At 41.8% G+C, this 16,968-nt stretch overlaps 1 protein-coding gene across 13 annotated transcripts in view; it reads left to right on the forward strand.

Annotated features, from left to right (window-relative positions):
• The window catches only part of LOC121270758 (elongation of very long chain fatty acids protein 5-like), a 63,647-nt gene that overhangs the window by 9,868 nt on the left and 36,811 nt on the right, over window positions 1-16,968 (forward strand). For 5 of the 13 annotated variants that reach the window (XR_005941605.1, XR_005941602.1, XR_005941601.1 and 2 more), the window contains exon 4: window positions 11,000-11,048. Coding sequence is in view for 3 of the 13 variants with exons in the window: in XM_041176159.1 (XP_041032093.1) it covers window positions 9,169-9,203; window positions 10,967-11,048 (117 nt within the window). In the remaining 10 variants the exon portion in view is untranslated. Of the gene's footprint in view, window positions 1-9,064; window positions 9,204-10,966; window positions 11,049-12,302; window positions 12,450-16,968 lie in introns of all 13 variants that reach the window. The other 8 variants (XR_005941607.1, XM_041176159.1, XM_041176158.1 and 5 more) reach the window with 5 other exon arrangements.

Here is a 16,968-nt window from a genome sequence, read left to right on the forward strand (position 1 = left end):
TTTTACACTTAACCTCTTCTGATGATTTCAAACTTGCAGCCTGACTCTGCAGTTTAATTGAACTAGACCCACACAAACATACATACCCACAGGAGGAGGCGGTGGTGGTATAGTGGGATTGTCACTGGACTGGTAATCCAGAAACCCAGGATAATCCTCTGGGGACCTGGGGTTGAATCCACCACAGCAGATGGTGAAATTTGAATTCACTAAAAATCTGGAATTAAAAGTTTGATGATGACCATAAAACCATTGTCGATTGTCATAAAAACCCATCTGGTTCACTAAGATGTGACTCCCGACCAAGTAAATCCCATTGTTTCAACCTTTCTTTGGAAGTTACTTTTTCCAGAATATAAAAATCATTCATGTCTCTATGGCCTGCGCTTTCGGGAAGAAAATAAAGGAAGGAAGTGACTCTAGACTCCAATATGACTCTTAAATGCCCTCTGAGCTAGGGCAATTAGAGATGGGCAATAAATGCTGGCCAGCGATGCCCACATCCTATGAGCAAATTTTTAAAAAAAGCCTGCATAAGCTTCAATATCCCACAGTAATGTTAGGAAAAGAAAAGATATTTCCTTTACATTAGTGAATTATCAGTGATGGTAATGCTATTGAATGTCAAGGGGAGATGGTTAGATTCTCTCTTGGTGGAGAAGGTCATTGCCTGGCAATGGTGTGGCATGAATGTTACTTGCCACCAGTCAGCTCAAGCCCAGATGTTACTGCATTTGGACATGGACAGCCTCAGTATCTGGGGAGTCACGGATGGCGCATGTGCAATCATCAGTGAATGACCACCTCCCACTTCTGACCTTATGATGGAAGGAAGGCCATTGACGAAGTAGCTGAAGGTGGTTGGGCCTCAGACCCTACCCTGAGGAACTCCTGCACTGATGTGCTGGAGCTGAGATGATTGATCTCCAACAACCACAGTTTGTGCTGGGTGTGACTCCAACCAGCAGAGATTTCCCCCTGATACCCATTGACTCCAGTTTTGCTAGGGCTCCTTGATGCCACACTCAGCCAAATGCTGCCTTGATGTCAAGGGCAGTCACTTTCACTTCCCCTTTTGAGTTCAGCTTTTTTGTCCATATTTGAACCAAGGCTGTAATGAGGTTAGGAGCTGAGTGACCCTGGTGGAACCCAAACTGAACATCAGTGAGCAGGTTATTGAGAAGCAAGTGCCGCTTGATAGCACTGTTGATGATGCTTTCCATCACTTTACTGATGATCCAGAGTAGACTGATGGGGCAGCAATTGGCCGGGTTGGATTGTTCCTGCTTTTTGTGTACAGTACATACTGGGCAATTTTCCACATTGCTGGGTAGATGCCAGTGTTGTAGCTGTACTGGAACAGCTTGCCTAGCAGTGTGACAAGTTCTAGAGCACAAGTCTTCAGTACTGTTGCTGGAATATTGTTAGGGCCCACAGCCTTTGCAGTATCCAGTGCCTTCAGCCATTTCTTGATATCACATAGAGTGTATCAAATTAGGTGAAGACTGGCATCTGTGCCATCTGTGATGCTGGGGACCTCTGGGGGAGGCCGAGACAGATCATCCACTTGGCATTTCTGCCTGAAGGTTATTGCAAATGCTTCAGCCTTATCTTTTGCACTGATGTACTGGGCTGCCCCCTCACTGATGATGGGGATATTTGTGGAGCCCCTTCCTCCAGTGAGTTGTTTGATTATCCACCACCTTTCACGACTGGATGTGGCAGGACTGCAGAGCTTAGATCTGATCCATTGATTGTAGGACCACTTAGCTCTGTCTATTGCTTGCTGCTTATGCAGTTTGGCACACAAGTAGCCCTGTGTTGTAGCCTTATCAGGTTGACGACTAATTTTTTGGTATGCCTGGTGCTGCTCCTGGCATGCCCTCCTGCACTCTTCACTGAACCAGGGTTAATCCCCTGGCTTGGTGGTAATGGTAGAGTGGGGGATATGCTGGGCCATTAGGTCACAGATTGTGATTGAGTACAGTTCTGCTGCTGATACTCACAGCGCCTCATGGTTGCCCAGTCTTGAGTTGCTGGATCTGTTTGAAATTTATTCTATTTAGCACAGTGGCAGTGCCACACAACACGACGGAGGGCATTTTCAGTGTGAAGATGAGACGTCATCTCCAGAAGCACTGTGAGGTGGTCACTCCAACTGATACTGTCATTGACAGATGCATCTGAAGCAGTCAGGTTGGTGAGGATGATGTCAAGTATGTTTTTCTCTCTTGTTGGTTCCCTCACCACCTGCTGCAGACCCAGTCCAGCAGCTATGTCCTTTAGGACTTGGCCAGTTTGGCCTGTAGTGGTGCTGCCGAGCCACTCTTGGTGATGGACATTGAAGTCCCCCACCCAGAGTACATTCTGCGCCCTTTCCGCTCTGGCTGCTTCCTCCAAGTGGTGTTCAACATGGAGGAGCACTGATTCATCAGCTGAGGGACAGTGGGGAGGGGGGAGTGGGGGTGGTTGTGGTCCATGATAATCAGGTGGTTTCCTTGCCATGAGACTTCGTGTTGCTCAGAGTCGATTTTGAGGACTGCCAGGGCAACTCCCTGCTAACATAGGGCAGGACATACCCAGGAATGGTGATGGTCTAGGACATTACCTGTAAGTATGATTCGATAAGTATGATTATGCGAGGCTGTTGCTTGAGCAATCTGTGAGTCATCTCTCACAATTTTGGCACAAGCTCCCAGATGTCAGTAAGGAGGACTTTACAGGGTTTGCTGAGTTGTCATTTCTGGTGCCGAGGTTGATTCTGTCCAGTTTTATTCCTTTTTATTTACTTTTTAGTGGTTTGATACAACTGAGTGGCTTTCTAGGCCATTTAAGAGTCAGTCACATTGCTGTGGCTCTGGAGTCACATGTAGGCCAGACCAGGTAAGGACGGCAGGTTTCCTTCCATAAAGGACATTGGTGAACCAGATGGTTTCTTATGACAATGGTTTATAGAGAGAAAAGAATTTAAAACTCACCAACCACTTACCCATCTGCTCACCTATTTAATGCTTCTGGGCCTCAGCTCTCATGTCCTGCCGCTGGTTCCTGGCTCCCTCTCTCAGGCCACACCTTTATTGTAAAAGGCCAGGACAGCACCTCCTCCTTCACTTCAAATTCCCTCACTTCAAATTCCCTCACTTACTCAAATTCCCAACCCCTCACTCTGTTATGAGCTGCTACCTTTGTGTTTGCTTACTTTATATGCCTGTATTTATACTAGCTGAAATTCTACAGAGTTGAGTCAGGCACTGCTGGCTAGAGAAACTAGTTATCATTAGCTACCTAATTAACCAACTAGCTGTTTTTCCAGCAGGGAGCTTTTTGATCCCTGACTAAGGCTGAAAGAAACTTAACTTTAACAGTGAATTGTAGTTAAATGCTAAATCCAAACTTGATTAGATTTTAGAAAGAGATTAACCCTTAAAACTCCTTCATTTATTCCCAAGTTGACATTCGGTCTTGAGCTGCACTCAGTCATGAGCCACTACCTTTGTGCTTGTTTACTGACCAATTTATTAGAACCGGTATAGGAGAAGCAGTAGAGGTGTTTGGATTTCCAAAAAGGTGGCACATAAAAAGTTACTACACAAGTTAAGAGTTCACTGTGTTGGAGGTAATATATTAGCAGGGATAGAGGTTTGGCAAGCTAACAAGAAACGGAGCCGGGTCATTTTCAGGTTGGCAAACCGTGACTAGTGGAGTCCACAGGGATCAGTGCTGGGGCCTCAACTACTTACAGTCTAGATTAGTGGTTTGGACGAAGGGAAAGGTATTGTAGCTAAATCTGATGACAATACAGAGATAGGTAGAAAATAAGTTGTGAGGAGGACATTATGTATCTGCAAAGAGACATAGATAGGTTAAATGTTGTGGAACAACCAGGGAGCAGGCTATTCTGGATTTGGTTTTGTGTAATGAGATGTGATTAATTAATGATCTCATAGTAAAGGATCCTCTAGGGAAGAGTGATCATAGCATGCTAGAATTTCAAGTTCAGTTTGAGAGCGAGAAACTTGAGTCCCACACTAATGTTTTGGAGTTAAACAAAGGTAACTACATAGGCATGAGGGCAGATTTGGCCCTAGTGGACTGGGCAGGAAGACTACAAGGTGGACAGTTGTTGAATAGTGGCAGATATTTAAGGAGATATTCAATTCATCCCAAGTAAAATATATTCCAAAGAAGAAGGTAGATAGTAAGAGGGGGAAAAAGCATATATGGCTAAACAAGGAAGCTAAGGATGACATAAAGGCAAAAACTAAGGCATACTAAATTGCAAAGGTCAGTGGCAGGCTGGAAGATTGGGAAACATTTAAAGATCAACAAATGGTTACTAAAAAAAAATAAAAAGAGCAATGGTAAATTATGAAAGAAAGCTAGCGCAAAATGTAAAAACTGATAGCAAAAGCTTCTACAAGTATATAAAAGGAAAGAGAATAGCTAAAGTGAATGTTGGTCCCTTGGAGGACAAGACTGGGGAGTTAATAGTGGGGAATGCAGAAATGGCAGAGATGCTTAATCAACATTTTGCCTCAGTTTTCACGGTGGAGGACACTAGTACCACCCCAATAGTAACAGGTAATGCAGAGAGTATAGAGAAGAAGGAACTTAGAACAATCACCATCACTAGAGAAAAAGTAGTGAGCAAACTATTGAGATTAAAGGGTGTTAAGTCCCCAGGACCTGATGGCCTACACCCCAGGGTCTTAAAGGAAGTGGCAGCGGAGATAGTGGATGCATTGGCTATAATATTCCAAAATTCCCTGGATTCTGGAAACGTTCCAGTGGATTGGAAAAATGCTAATATAACACCCTTATTCAAAAAGGGGGGAGGCAGAAAGTAGGAAACTATAGACCAGTTAATTTAGTGTCTGTCGTTGGGAAATTGTTGGAATTCATTATTAAGGAAGAAGTAATGGGGCATTTGGAAAGTCAAAATACGATCCATCAGAGTCAGCATGGTTTTATGAAGAGTAAATCATGTTTGACTAATTTGCTAGAGTTCTTTGAAGATGTGACAAGCAAAATGGATAATGGGGATCCTGTAGATGTAGTATATCTGGACTTCCAGAAGGCCTTTGATAAGGTGCCGCACAAAAGATTAATAAACAAGATAAGATCACACGGAGTTACGGGTAATATATTAGCTTGGATAGAGGATTGGCTAACCAACAGAAAGCAGAGAGTCGGGATAAATGGGTCTTTTTCTGGATGGCAAGCTGTAACTAGTGGGGTGCCACAGGGTTCAGTCCTTGGGCCCCAACTATTTACAATCTATATTAATGTCTTGGATTCAGGGATAGAAGGTACTATAGCTAAATTTGCAGATGACACCAAAATAGGTGGGAAAGTAAGTTGCAAGGAAGAAATAAGAAATTTATAAATGGATATGGACAGATTAGGTGAATGGGCCAAAATTTGGCAGATGGAGTTTAACATGGATAAGTGTTCCACCTGAGACTCCTCCCATCTTTCCTCATTAGCATAACTTTCTGTTCCCTTCTTCTTTACGTGCTTTTCTAACCTCCCCTTAAATGTATCTATAGTGTTCTCTTCAACCACTTAATGTGATAGCAATTTCCACCTCTTACCGCTCTCTGGGTAAAGGAGTTTCTTCTGAATGTCCTATTGGATTTCTTGGTGACTATCTAGCCTCTAGTTATGGTCTTCCCCACAAATGGGAAATACACTCCATTTTCATTCCATTGAAACCTTTCTTTCTTTTAAAGATCTTTATCAGGTCATTCCTCCACTTTTCCTTCTCAAGAGGGAAGAGATCCGGCCTGTTCATCCTCTCCTGATAGGTATAACATCACATTTCTGGGATCACCCTTGTAAATCATTTTTGCACCCCTTCCAATGCCTCTATATTTTTTTTATAACATGGCGACCAGAATTGTACATGGCACAGCAGGTGTAGTCTAACCAAATTTCGATACAAGCTTGACATAACTTCTTTATGTTTCAATTCTATCCCCCTAGAACAGTGGTTCTCAAAATGTGTTCTACAGACCACTGGTGGTCTGTGAGGGTCTTCCAGGTAGTGTACGAGTTGGTCCAAAATGCAGGTCACTGATAGGCAATGCCACGGCTGAGGCTGTGTGAGAGAACAGGCCAGAACCCTCAGCCCCACCATTCAGGCACCTACTCCTATTCCCAACAAGAAGCAACTACGAGATCAGACTTTCATGACTTCTGGGACTGAAAACAAAGCAGAGGTACTGGTTGAACGTGGAGTCCAACTTGAGGCTTAAGCTCTGTCTTGGAAGCGGACATCACCTCATTGGTACCTCATCAAAAGCAATGCCATTCTTCCCCTTAATTCTGATGAGTTTTTTGTGGTGGCAAGTGAAAGTGGGTGAGTAGACCATAGGTGGTCTGCAGGGTCTTTTGCCCCACCTAAGTGCTCCCTGCGAAAAACTTGTAAGAACCAGTTCCCTGGAAATAAACTCCTGTGTTAGGTTTGCTTTTTTATGGTCCTGTTAACTTCTGTTGCTACTTTTGATTTGTGTATTTGGTTTGTTTATTTATACTTCCAGGTCCCTTTGCTCCTCGACCCTATTTAGATTCTTATTTTCTAAGTAATATGTAGCCTCCTATTTTTGAGTTTTATCAGCAAGCTCCAATTACAAGTAAGCCTAGGAAAGATCTGATTTATCAAATTGATGGGCAACACTGAGATTGGCAAAATGTTCTTCAGCCCTTGCCAGAAGATATTTATGAAGATCCAGATTAGGGTCTAGACTTACTCAGTAGTCACCATAAGTTCTTCTACCAATGTCAGTTTTTACAGCAGGTACAATTTGGCTTGGCCAGTCACTATGGTCTATTTTCTGAATGACGCTTGCGCTTCATGTGATTTAATTTTGCTGATATCCTTTCCTGTAGAGCATTTCAAAAGGGAATTTCTTGCTTGACCAACCTCTTTTTTTAATTTTTGAAAAGGTAAGCAAGCATAGATGAGGGTGATGTGGTAGATGTAATTTATCTAGAGTTTCCAACATCTTTATTCCTGCAGAGCTGATGTTACCATTCTGGGCTTCAAACATTTTAGCTTCATATTCTCCTTCACATTAAACTGTACTTGGATACCTTTCGCTACCAGGTTTTGGACTGTATAAGGACTTCTCCCTTACCACAAGTATGCTTGTGGATTTTTGAGTGGTGATCTTAATATTGACCCAGTTTAACTTTGGCCTACAAAACCAATATCAGACACCAATGAGGGACGTTTTCCCATAACTACAGTTGCAGACAATTGTTTTTCCGATTTCCGCATTTTGTTGAAACATTGATTTTGTAGAGCAGTTTTCAGATGCTATTCCTTGAGTAATTTGGTGACAAATTAGTTACTGCAGCCTCAACATACAATTCAAATTTATGCTTAATATCCCCTAGCTAGATAGGGACCCCATTCTCCTGTTGTTCCTTTCCTGTTATGGAATATACAGGAAAACATCTTTCTTCTTCATCCATCTCCCTTTGTGATGTGGATTCTGCCTCAGGTTCCTCATCAAAGCACTGAACACTGGATTTTGCTCTCTTCTTCTGTTCATATTTTGGCACTGTGAAGAATGATGTGGTAGTGGTCTTTTTCTCCCTGCCCCCAATGTTTCATTGCCTACTGACGTTAGGTAACACTTAGTTAAGTGACCCAATTGTCTACAGTTATGACATTTAACCTTCTTAGTGAAACATTGGCCTGGATGATAATTCCCAACACCCCCCGCCCCCCGCCTTGGTTAAGTGCCTCTTCAGCCTGGATCACTTGGATCCTGTGGTTTGTATCTTGCGAACATGCCTGAGATCAATCCTCATTCAGTGTTATTTTGAGAGTTCAAGCAGTCCTGTATCTGGCTTCTCCCAATGCTTTCCGCTTAATTGACTTTTTCTTCAAACTGCAGACAAAGTGGTTCCTTACATCACTGAGAAAGCATCAAGATCATATGTTTCAGACAATTTCCTCAATCTTCCTACAAACTGAGAAATATTCTCATCCTCACCCTGCCCCCACCCTGGTCAAACTTGAACTGTTTTGCAATAACAAGTGACTTCGGGCTAAGATACTCATTGATTTCATGGACCGACTCTCCTACATTATGTTTTTGTGGATTGGGCAGGTAAAATCTGTACCTTAATCTATATGTTGGCAGCAGGTTCATAGATTGTAAGTAAAACTTCTCTCTTAGGCATCTATTGCAAATTCACTTGCCTTAAAATGAACTTGAAGTCTCCTTACATTTTCACTCCATCTTGACCCCATTCAGTACTTCCCACTTGTTCCAACTAATGCCAACAAATGTTCGCTGACAACTTAACCTACATAATAACAAGGATGTCCAATATTCAATCCTTTTAATAACTGCCCTTTATCCTGGTCTGAATAAACATTCAAATTAGTGGCATTAACTAACCGCTATTATTTCCAGACTTTCTAGAATACTTCTGTGAAAAAATAAGCAAAATACTACAAAAATTGCTACAATTAATTTATTCCCATCAAGGTCCACCTAATGTTCAGTTAACTGTCCCAGTTATCATCATGGTGTATCTCTCTTAATCACACAGAATTGGTTGGTGGGAGCCAGTATCCACAGCACCAAAGTTCAAGTGGAATTTCGAACGGTGAAACTCAAGCATAACCCATGTCCCTAAGAGAGGGTCAGAACAGTTCAAGTTTAACCAGAGAGAGTGAAGGGAAGCTTCATGTAGGCATTTCAAACATGAAATGATTAATTTTGTGGCAAAGTTTAACTATTTTGTTTTCGCATTTTGCCTGTGCTGTGTGAAGCAGGAAAGTATTGTCCAAAATTATTTTGACGAGTAATTTGGTTGGCTAAGTGGCATTCGGTTCCTGGATCCTGATTGGCAATGGTATTGACAAGATACCTGAGCAAATGCGAATGATTAATTGAGCAGAATAGTTGAGCAATTCATTAAGTATGTCATCTAAAGTGTGTTGTGTGATCTATGAAAGAATTTTAAATAACAGATAGATGGTAACATTACCGCAGTTGCTAATGTATCATGTACTTTTGTGTCTCTCCTCCTCCAAACTCAGAACAATTTACAGAGAAAAATGCCATGTTAGTCCTGACCAGACTCTTGAAAGTATACCCACTTGAGAACAAAATCAGTGCTATTTCACTGGACAATATCTGATGGATGTCACAAGGTCAATACGTAAAACCTCCAAATAGGTGTGTGTACATGTTTGACCTACTTGTCAATATATAAAAGATGATTCCTGAGTGATTTCATGGGAAATGAAATGTGAGGCATCCATGTAATTAAATATGTGTGGGAAGCAGCTTTTTGCATATTCTCCAAACATCACGTGTTTGGTCTTTACTGGCAATACAGTACTAAAGATTTTTGTTCCTGATACAGACTAATTATCCACTGCCATTCATTTACAAGAACCTCATTACGGCCTTGGTTCAAACCTGGACAAAAGAGCTGAACTCCAGAGGTGAGGTGAGAGTGACTGCCTTTGACATCAAGGCAGCATTTGACTAAATGTGGCATCAAGGAGTCCTAGCAAAACTGGAGTCAATGGGAATCGGGGGGAAGACTCTCCACTCGTTGGCATCGTACCTAGCACAAAGAAAGATGGTTGTGGTGGTTGGAGGTCAATCATCTCAGTCCCAGGACATCAGGACATCATTGCAGGAGTTCCTTAGGGTAATGTCCTCGGCCCAACCAACTTCAGCTGCTTCATCAATAACCTTCCATCAAAAGATTAGAAGTGGGGATATTCGCAGACGATTGCACAATGTTCAGCACCATTCGCGACTCCTTGGACACTGAAGCAGTCCACGTCCAAATGCAGAGAGACCTGGATAATATCTGGACTTGAGCTGACAAGTGGCAAGTAACATCACATAAGTGCTAGGCAATGATTATCTCTGACAAGAGAGAATCTAATCATCTTCCCTTGACATTCAATGGCATTACTATCATTGAATCCCCCACTATCAATATCCTAGGGGTTACCATTGACCAGAAAGTGAACTGGACCAGCCATATAAACACTGGCTACAAGAGCAGGCCAGAGTGACTCCCCAAAGCTTGTCCACCATCTACAAGATGCAGGTCAGGAGTTGGATGGAATACTCTCATTTGCCCAGATTATTGCAGCTCCAACAACACTCAAGAAGCTTGACATCATCCAGGAGTAAGCAGCCCGCTTGATTGGCCTCCACAAACATTCACTCACTCCACCGCTGACGTACAGTGGCAGCAGTGTGAACCATCTCCAAGATGCACTGCGGGAATTGACCAAGGCTCCTTAGACAGCATTTACCAAACCCACAACCACTACCATCTAGAAGGACAAGGACAGCAGACGCATGAGAACACCACCACCTGGAAATTCCCCTCCAAGCAACACACGAACCTGACTTGGAAATATATCACCGTTCCTTCACTATTGCTTGGTCAAAGTCCTAGAACTCCCTCCCTAACTACTGTGAGTGTACCTACACTACATGGACTGCAGCAGGTCAAGAAGGCAGCTCACCACTACCTTCTCGAGGCAGTTAGGGATGGGCAATAAATGTTGGTCTAGCCAGTGACATCCACATCCCATGAATGATTTAAAAAAAACCTTTTGATCTAATGGTAGACAGTAGGAGGATTGGCGTAGCATCAGTACCAATAGGAAAGCAAATTTACTTAAGGTATTTTCTTCAGTATCCAGCTTAACTGATCCTTTTTAATTCCCACATCATCATCTACCTGGGCTAGTTCACCATTGGTTATTTATATGCTTGGTGTTAAAGAAGAATCTAAAAGCTTTTTGACATAAGCATGATGGTCAGAAGAGTTAAATGATGTAATAAAGATTCCTGACTTGTTTTTTTCTTCCACCATTTCAACATTTCTAAACTACTTATTATGTACCATTGCTTATTTTCCTCAATGACATATGTGTAAACTTGAAATTTCTTAATTCTTGCAGTTATGTGAATGCCACAAAATTTGGTTCTTTCAGAACTGGTGTGGGTTGCAGAATCTTTTCTCTCTTCTTCAGTGCGTCAACGGTAAGTCACTGAAATAATTTATGTAATTATTATATTTACACATCTGCTTCAAAGGTAATTTACAGACTATGAAATGCTTTGGAGCATCCCATGAAATACATTACTTAAATACAGTTTTGTATTCTTTCTTTGTCAGTGGCCCATGCAATTTTTTTGCTTATTCATTTGAAGGATGTGGGCATTACTGGCAAGGTCAGCATTTAGTGCCCATTCCTATTTGCCCTTGAGGAGGTGTTGGTGACAGCTGAGTAACTTGCTAGGTCATTTTGGAGGACAGGTATAAGTCAATCACATTGCTGTCAGTCTGGAGTCACATCGAGACCAGACTGGAAAGGGACAGCAGGCTTCCTTCCCTAAAGGACATCAGCAAACCAGATGATCAGCAAACCAGATGATCAGCAACCAGATGATCAGCAAACCAGATGATCAGCAAACCAGATGATCAGCAAACCAGATGATCAGCAAACCAGATCTGTTTTTAGAACAATCCAGAGGTTTCACGATCATTATTACTCACACTAACTTTTTTATTCCAGATTCACTTAATTAACTGAACTTAAATTCCCTAGCTGCCGTGGTAGCTATCATAACCACTATGCTACCCTAACATTACCTTTATGACTATCTCTTGGCTCCTTCTCAGTTCAAGTTCTTAGCCTTTCCCCCTGCCTGTTTTTCGTCTGGCTAATCTCCTTCATCTTGCAAAACTCTTGTACTTGAAAACTGTCCACCACTGGGGAAAATTTTAAAAACCAATAAAATGGAGATTTTCTAATGGCTAGAATGTAAATAAACCTCAAAAGACATTCCATGAGTTATAAACACATCAAAAAAGCAAAAGCAAAGAGCCCTATGTGTATATTGCACATGGAATTAGGAGGAATCGCCCTTGCTTGAAATACTCCTCTTGCCACCAACATCTGTTGTACAAACGCTGTAACGGAAGTTGTTGTATTCTGTGGCAGGAGGGAGGGGCATGGATAATGGTTCTGTGCTACCTGGTTTCCCCCACAACCCATTCGGGCACTTGTTACAAACATGAATACGAGCCCACAGATTGCACTGTAGCTGGAGGTGTAAATTTCACCAGGTGCTCCCAGTTAAGTTAGTGTTCCATTCACTCAATTTCAGAAGCAGTGAGTAAGTACAAAATGTCAACTGACCTATGAAAGCAAAGATCTATTTTTAGTGCAGAATAGCACAGTCTTTGGGCAATGATTTCAAACATGTTTGGCTTTTCTCTGTGACCTGCAGGCAGTGCTGAACATCCCCTTCACCTACATCGAAAAGCAGGCAAGCAAGCATATTCCAGCGCAGCTACAGAGAAAAAGAGACATAAAATTATTTCAGGAAATATATCCACTGTTGAACAAAATTTCCAGAAAATAACAAAGCCAAGAGGTGAATACATTATTTTACTGATTAAAGCATGAGTTTTAACTGCTTTTAATTAACAAATGTTGACCATAGCAGATCGGAAGAATATTTATGCAGCAGATGAGCTTGGGAGAAGTTATGTAGAGAACACCCCTATTATAAAACATCCTCTGAGCTACTGTGATCAGCGTCACAGGACATCTCCTGGTTATAATCTAAAACTGTGACAGTGCACACCTCTTTGCCCTATTGTATTTTCTCTATCAGACCCTTTGATTTGCTTTCACTTGGGAGTTACATTTTTTAAATTTGCTTTGGTGTTACTCCTTCTAATTCAGTCAGATTTCATACTTAGTAAATTACAGCTCAATGGCCAAGAAATGCAGCCAAAACCTACCAATGAACTAGAACCTGAACCAATCTAATCACTAACAAAAGGTAGGAGGCACCCAATCAGAACGCAGTAACTACAAGCTTCAGTAAGATCTACCAATTATTGAACAGAAATTGAACAAATTAAACTGTAAAAAAATCTCCCAATTGATCATGACAGGAGTGAAATATAATGGTAACTGAAGTAAACATGTTGCAAAGAATATTTTAATGTACCCTTGGCATTGTTCAACACTTGTCAGAAATAGGACAGCTGAGTTGGGGCCTTGAATTTTATTCTGATGTTGAGGTCTGTGATCCAGATGGGTCTGCTTTCTGCATCCTGTTGTGCATTGAGAATTACAAGGTATGGTCTGCTATAATTTAAAAAAACAAGCCTGTTCCTACCTGCTGACTGCTACTCTGCTGTTGCCATAATTCCCTGCCCCTCTGCCCCCCTCTGCTGGTCTGTCTTTTACAGCTTGGACCCCTCTCACTCCCACCCACCTGAAATAGCTGTACCTCCTGGCCCTCCAACCCCCTGTGGTCCGCTCTGTGTTTGACATATTTTTGTCTTGTCAAAACAACTCTGAACCCTGCCCTGGTCTCCTGGGCCTGTTCTAGCATCAGTTTCCATTGTGTTTTCAACTGTATGTCAAATTGGGCCTGAAACCCTGGAAGCAGATTGAAGATGAGTGGGTTTTTTGTCAAGAAAACAAGGTTAGAGGGGGCTGTCGTCCCAGATTCCCCTCAGTTACTGTCTCTGTCTTCCCCTCTCCCCTCCCCTTTACTGGCTGACCCCAGGTTTCCACCCCTCAGTTCACCATGACTCCTAGTTCCTCCCCCCTCCACTGCTCTCAGAAGTTGTGTGAACACTATCCCAAATGGTACCAGGCACCATCAGATCTGATTGCAACCAGACTGGGGTTCTCTGCTCCTAAACCTTTCCCAACGGGCTAAATCCTGAACTTTTATACAACACCCACTGATATTAGACTTGTGATCCATGATCCCCACTCCCCCCTGCTCTTAGACTTGAGGACTGCCTTTCCTAGTAATCCAGATACCCGTACTAGTAAAGAGCAGGCTTCCCCTCCCAGTGCAAGCAGAATGTAAGATTTCTCCCATAACTGTCTCCCAACATATACCTTGCCAGAAACCTGAAGCAGTTCTAATATGCCAAATTGTTGCCTTATGGTGGCCTAGCTAATAGCACCCTTTCCTTAGATCCCTCTTTCTTTATTGCTGATAGACCCTAGTAACTCCTTCCAATGCTTCTAGACCCCAGGATGCCCCACTCAACCCCATGCTGCTAAAGCTACAGGAACACCCACTTAGAGGTACTGGGATTACCCCCATGCTGATAACCCCAGCACCTCTTGTTCTACATCTGGATTCTGTACAATAGCAAATATTATAAATAGTCTGACTGATTATAGTCTGAATAGTTTGATCAAAGGAAGGTGAGATGTTAACCTGTTTCTTTACCTATGACTTATGTGAACTGGTGATTTTTGCTGGCACCTTATTATGGGCCTCATCAAAAGTAGCATGACCTATGACTGTAATAAAAAGGCATGCATAAAAGCCCCTGAGAAAATCTTTAAAAAGCCATTATAATGTACCAGTCCAGTGAGCTTAATTATCTTTCAATAATTCTTACGTCTGTGTAAGTCTAAAAATGGAATTAAATCACATAAGCATTCTGTGTATTTTACTGGTACTATATGTACTTAGCCATCCATGTATTATTTTTGAACCAAGATCTTGTTAGCTAAACCCAATCTATTAGTAATGCATCGATAATTCAAATGCATGCAGCATATTTGTCTTATCTCAACAGCACAATCACACGGTGCTCACGTTTTCAGACCTGAGACTGGAATAAACAGGTGAAACTTTGTTTTCCTTGGACTATGAAAATATTTAGCAAGACCTGTGTAACAGAGGAAGAGACATCATCTGCATGAGACATAGCTAAAAATTATATGTTTTTAAATAAAACACTAACATTGTTTTTCTCTGCATTCTTTCATGGGATGTAGGTGTTGCTGGCAAGGCCAACATTTGTTGCCCCAATTGCCCTTGAACTGAGTGACTTGCTAGGCCATTTCAGAGGACAGTTAAGAGTCAGCCATATTGCTGTGGGTCTGGAGTTACAAATAGGCCAGACCAGGTCAGGATGGAAGATTTCCGTCCCTGAAGGACATTAGTGCAGATGGGTTTTTACGACAGTTGATGATCGTTTCATGGTATCCGTTACTGAAGCTAGCTTTCAATTCTAGATTTTATGAATTGAATTTAAATTTCATCAGTTGCCATTGTGTGATTTGAACCTATGTCTCCAGAGCATTAGCCTGGATTACTAGTCTAGTGACATTAGCACTACACCACCACCTTCACACTGGTCGCAGGAGTTGAGAGGAAAAAAGTTGGAATGGAAAGCATTTATCAATGTTACAATCGTATATGATACTGAAAGCAAAAACTTGGGGCAGAAATTTTCACTTGGGCAAGCACGCACCCGACCTGCTTGAGCGTGAAATGACATGCGTTGATGTCGGTCGAGCGTGCGGACGTCAGTGTGCTGTTGTGCGATAATTTGGTTGGCGGGCACGCTCTGCAGCCAGCAGTGCACCCAACAAAATTAAAATGCCTGTTAAGACCATTAAGTGATCGATTAACTTAAATCTTTCGCTGCCCGTCCAACCTAACGGCTGGCAGGCAGGTGAAAAGGCCAAGTGGCCTTTGCATTTTTTTGGAAACCTCATCCACGGGTGGGATGAAGTTTCCAAATGCAAATAAAAGTTTTACAATTGAATTAATAACATGTCCCTGCTCCTGTGACAAAGTCACATGTCTGGTGCCGATTGCGGGCGGTGTGCAGATTCCTGACCACCCCTGCTGAGCCCATCCTCCAAGGGCAAAGTTCTGACCTTGCTCTTTCAATAATAAAATCACTTAAAACTCTTGTAAAGTAGGAGGAGATTGGGATGTGATCATATCTGCAAATCCAATAAACTGGCCAAACTAACTGCAGAATATATTTCAAATATATTGTGTTTATTGCTGAATCAAGATGTTTTAAAGTTTTTCATCTTATCTCATCAGGGCAATTGCGAGAATACCATTGTCATTGGTTTTGGTGTTCTTGCGATTGCCCTGAGGAGTCCAAGGTGAAAAGCTTTGACAAAATGTATTTTTTCAGCAATACTCAAGTTCTGTATTACCAAACAACTATTTATATTGTGTTTTTTGAAGTTGAATTTATATTTATTTTTACATTGCATTTACTTATGCTTCTTAATGAAAGGTATTTGCCATTGGTGACCCTGCCCTCTACCCCACGGTTTTCCATAGAAACTAACAGTTGTTAGTTTGGCACTTATTTATGTTCAGCTGTTATTATACATACCTTGTGTACTTTTGGGATGGCACATTTTAACGGTAATTTTAATTTACGGTAATTCTTGTATGTTGTGTAACTTCTGACTGTTATAAATTCATTTTAGCATTATACTAACAGACTTAAACTAGCAGTCCCATTATATTCAAATGGCCAAATCTTCTCAAACCAACTAATTAACAGAACTGCAAGAGAGAATTACTGGATCTTCATGGGACATACAGTTTGTGGGTCCTTACAACAACAATGTTATTTACACAGTATCTTTAACTTAGTAAAACATCCCATGGCACTTTACAGAGTGTTATTGAACAAAATCTGACACGACTGACACATTTGAATCCTACCACGTAGCTGGTTATCATAGTAAAATGAAATTTAATTCTTTACTGAAAACAAGCTCGTCTCAGGAGTGCAGCTGCAAGTGAGTCCAGACTAAGATCTTCCACCTGTAAATCTGTATTTAAGGGGAGGCGATGGGTATTGGTATTGTCGCTGGACTAGTAATCCAGAGACCCAGGGTAATGCTCTGAGGACCCAAGTTTGAATCTCGCCACAGCAGATAGTGGAATTTGAATTCAATGAAAACCTGGAATTAAAAGTCTAATGACCCATTGACCATTGTTGTAAAAACCCATCTGGTTCACTGGTGTCCTTGAGGGAAGGAAATATGTCGTTCTTACTGGCCTGGCTGACCAGGTAAGTGGATGATCCATCTCAGTCTCTTTCGGACGTATTCAAGAAAGGAGGGAGACAGAAAGCAAG

This window comes from Carcharodon carcharias, chromosome 28 (genome assembly GCF_017639515.1).
Source record: "Carcharodon carcharias isolate sCarCar2 chromosome 28, sCarCar2.pri, whole genome shotgun sequence".
In the NCBI taxonomy this organism is placed as follows: domain Eukaryota; kingdom Metazoa; phylum Chordata; class Chondrichthyes; order Lamniformes; family Lamnidae; genus Carcharodon; species Carcharodon carcharias.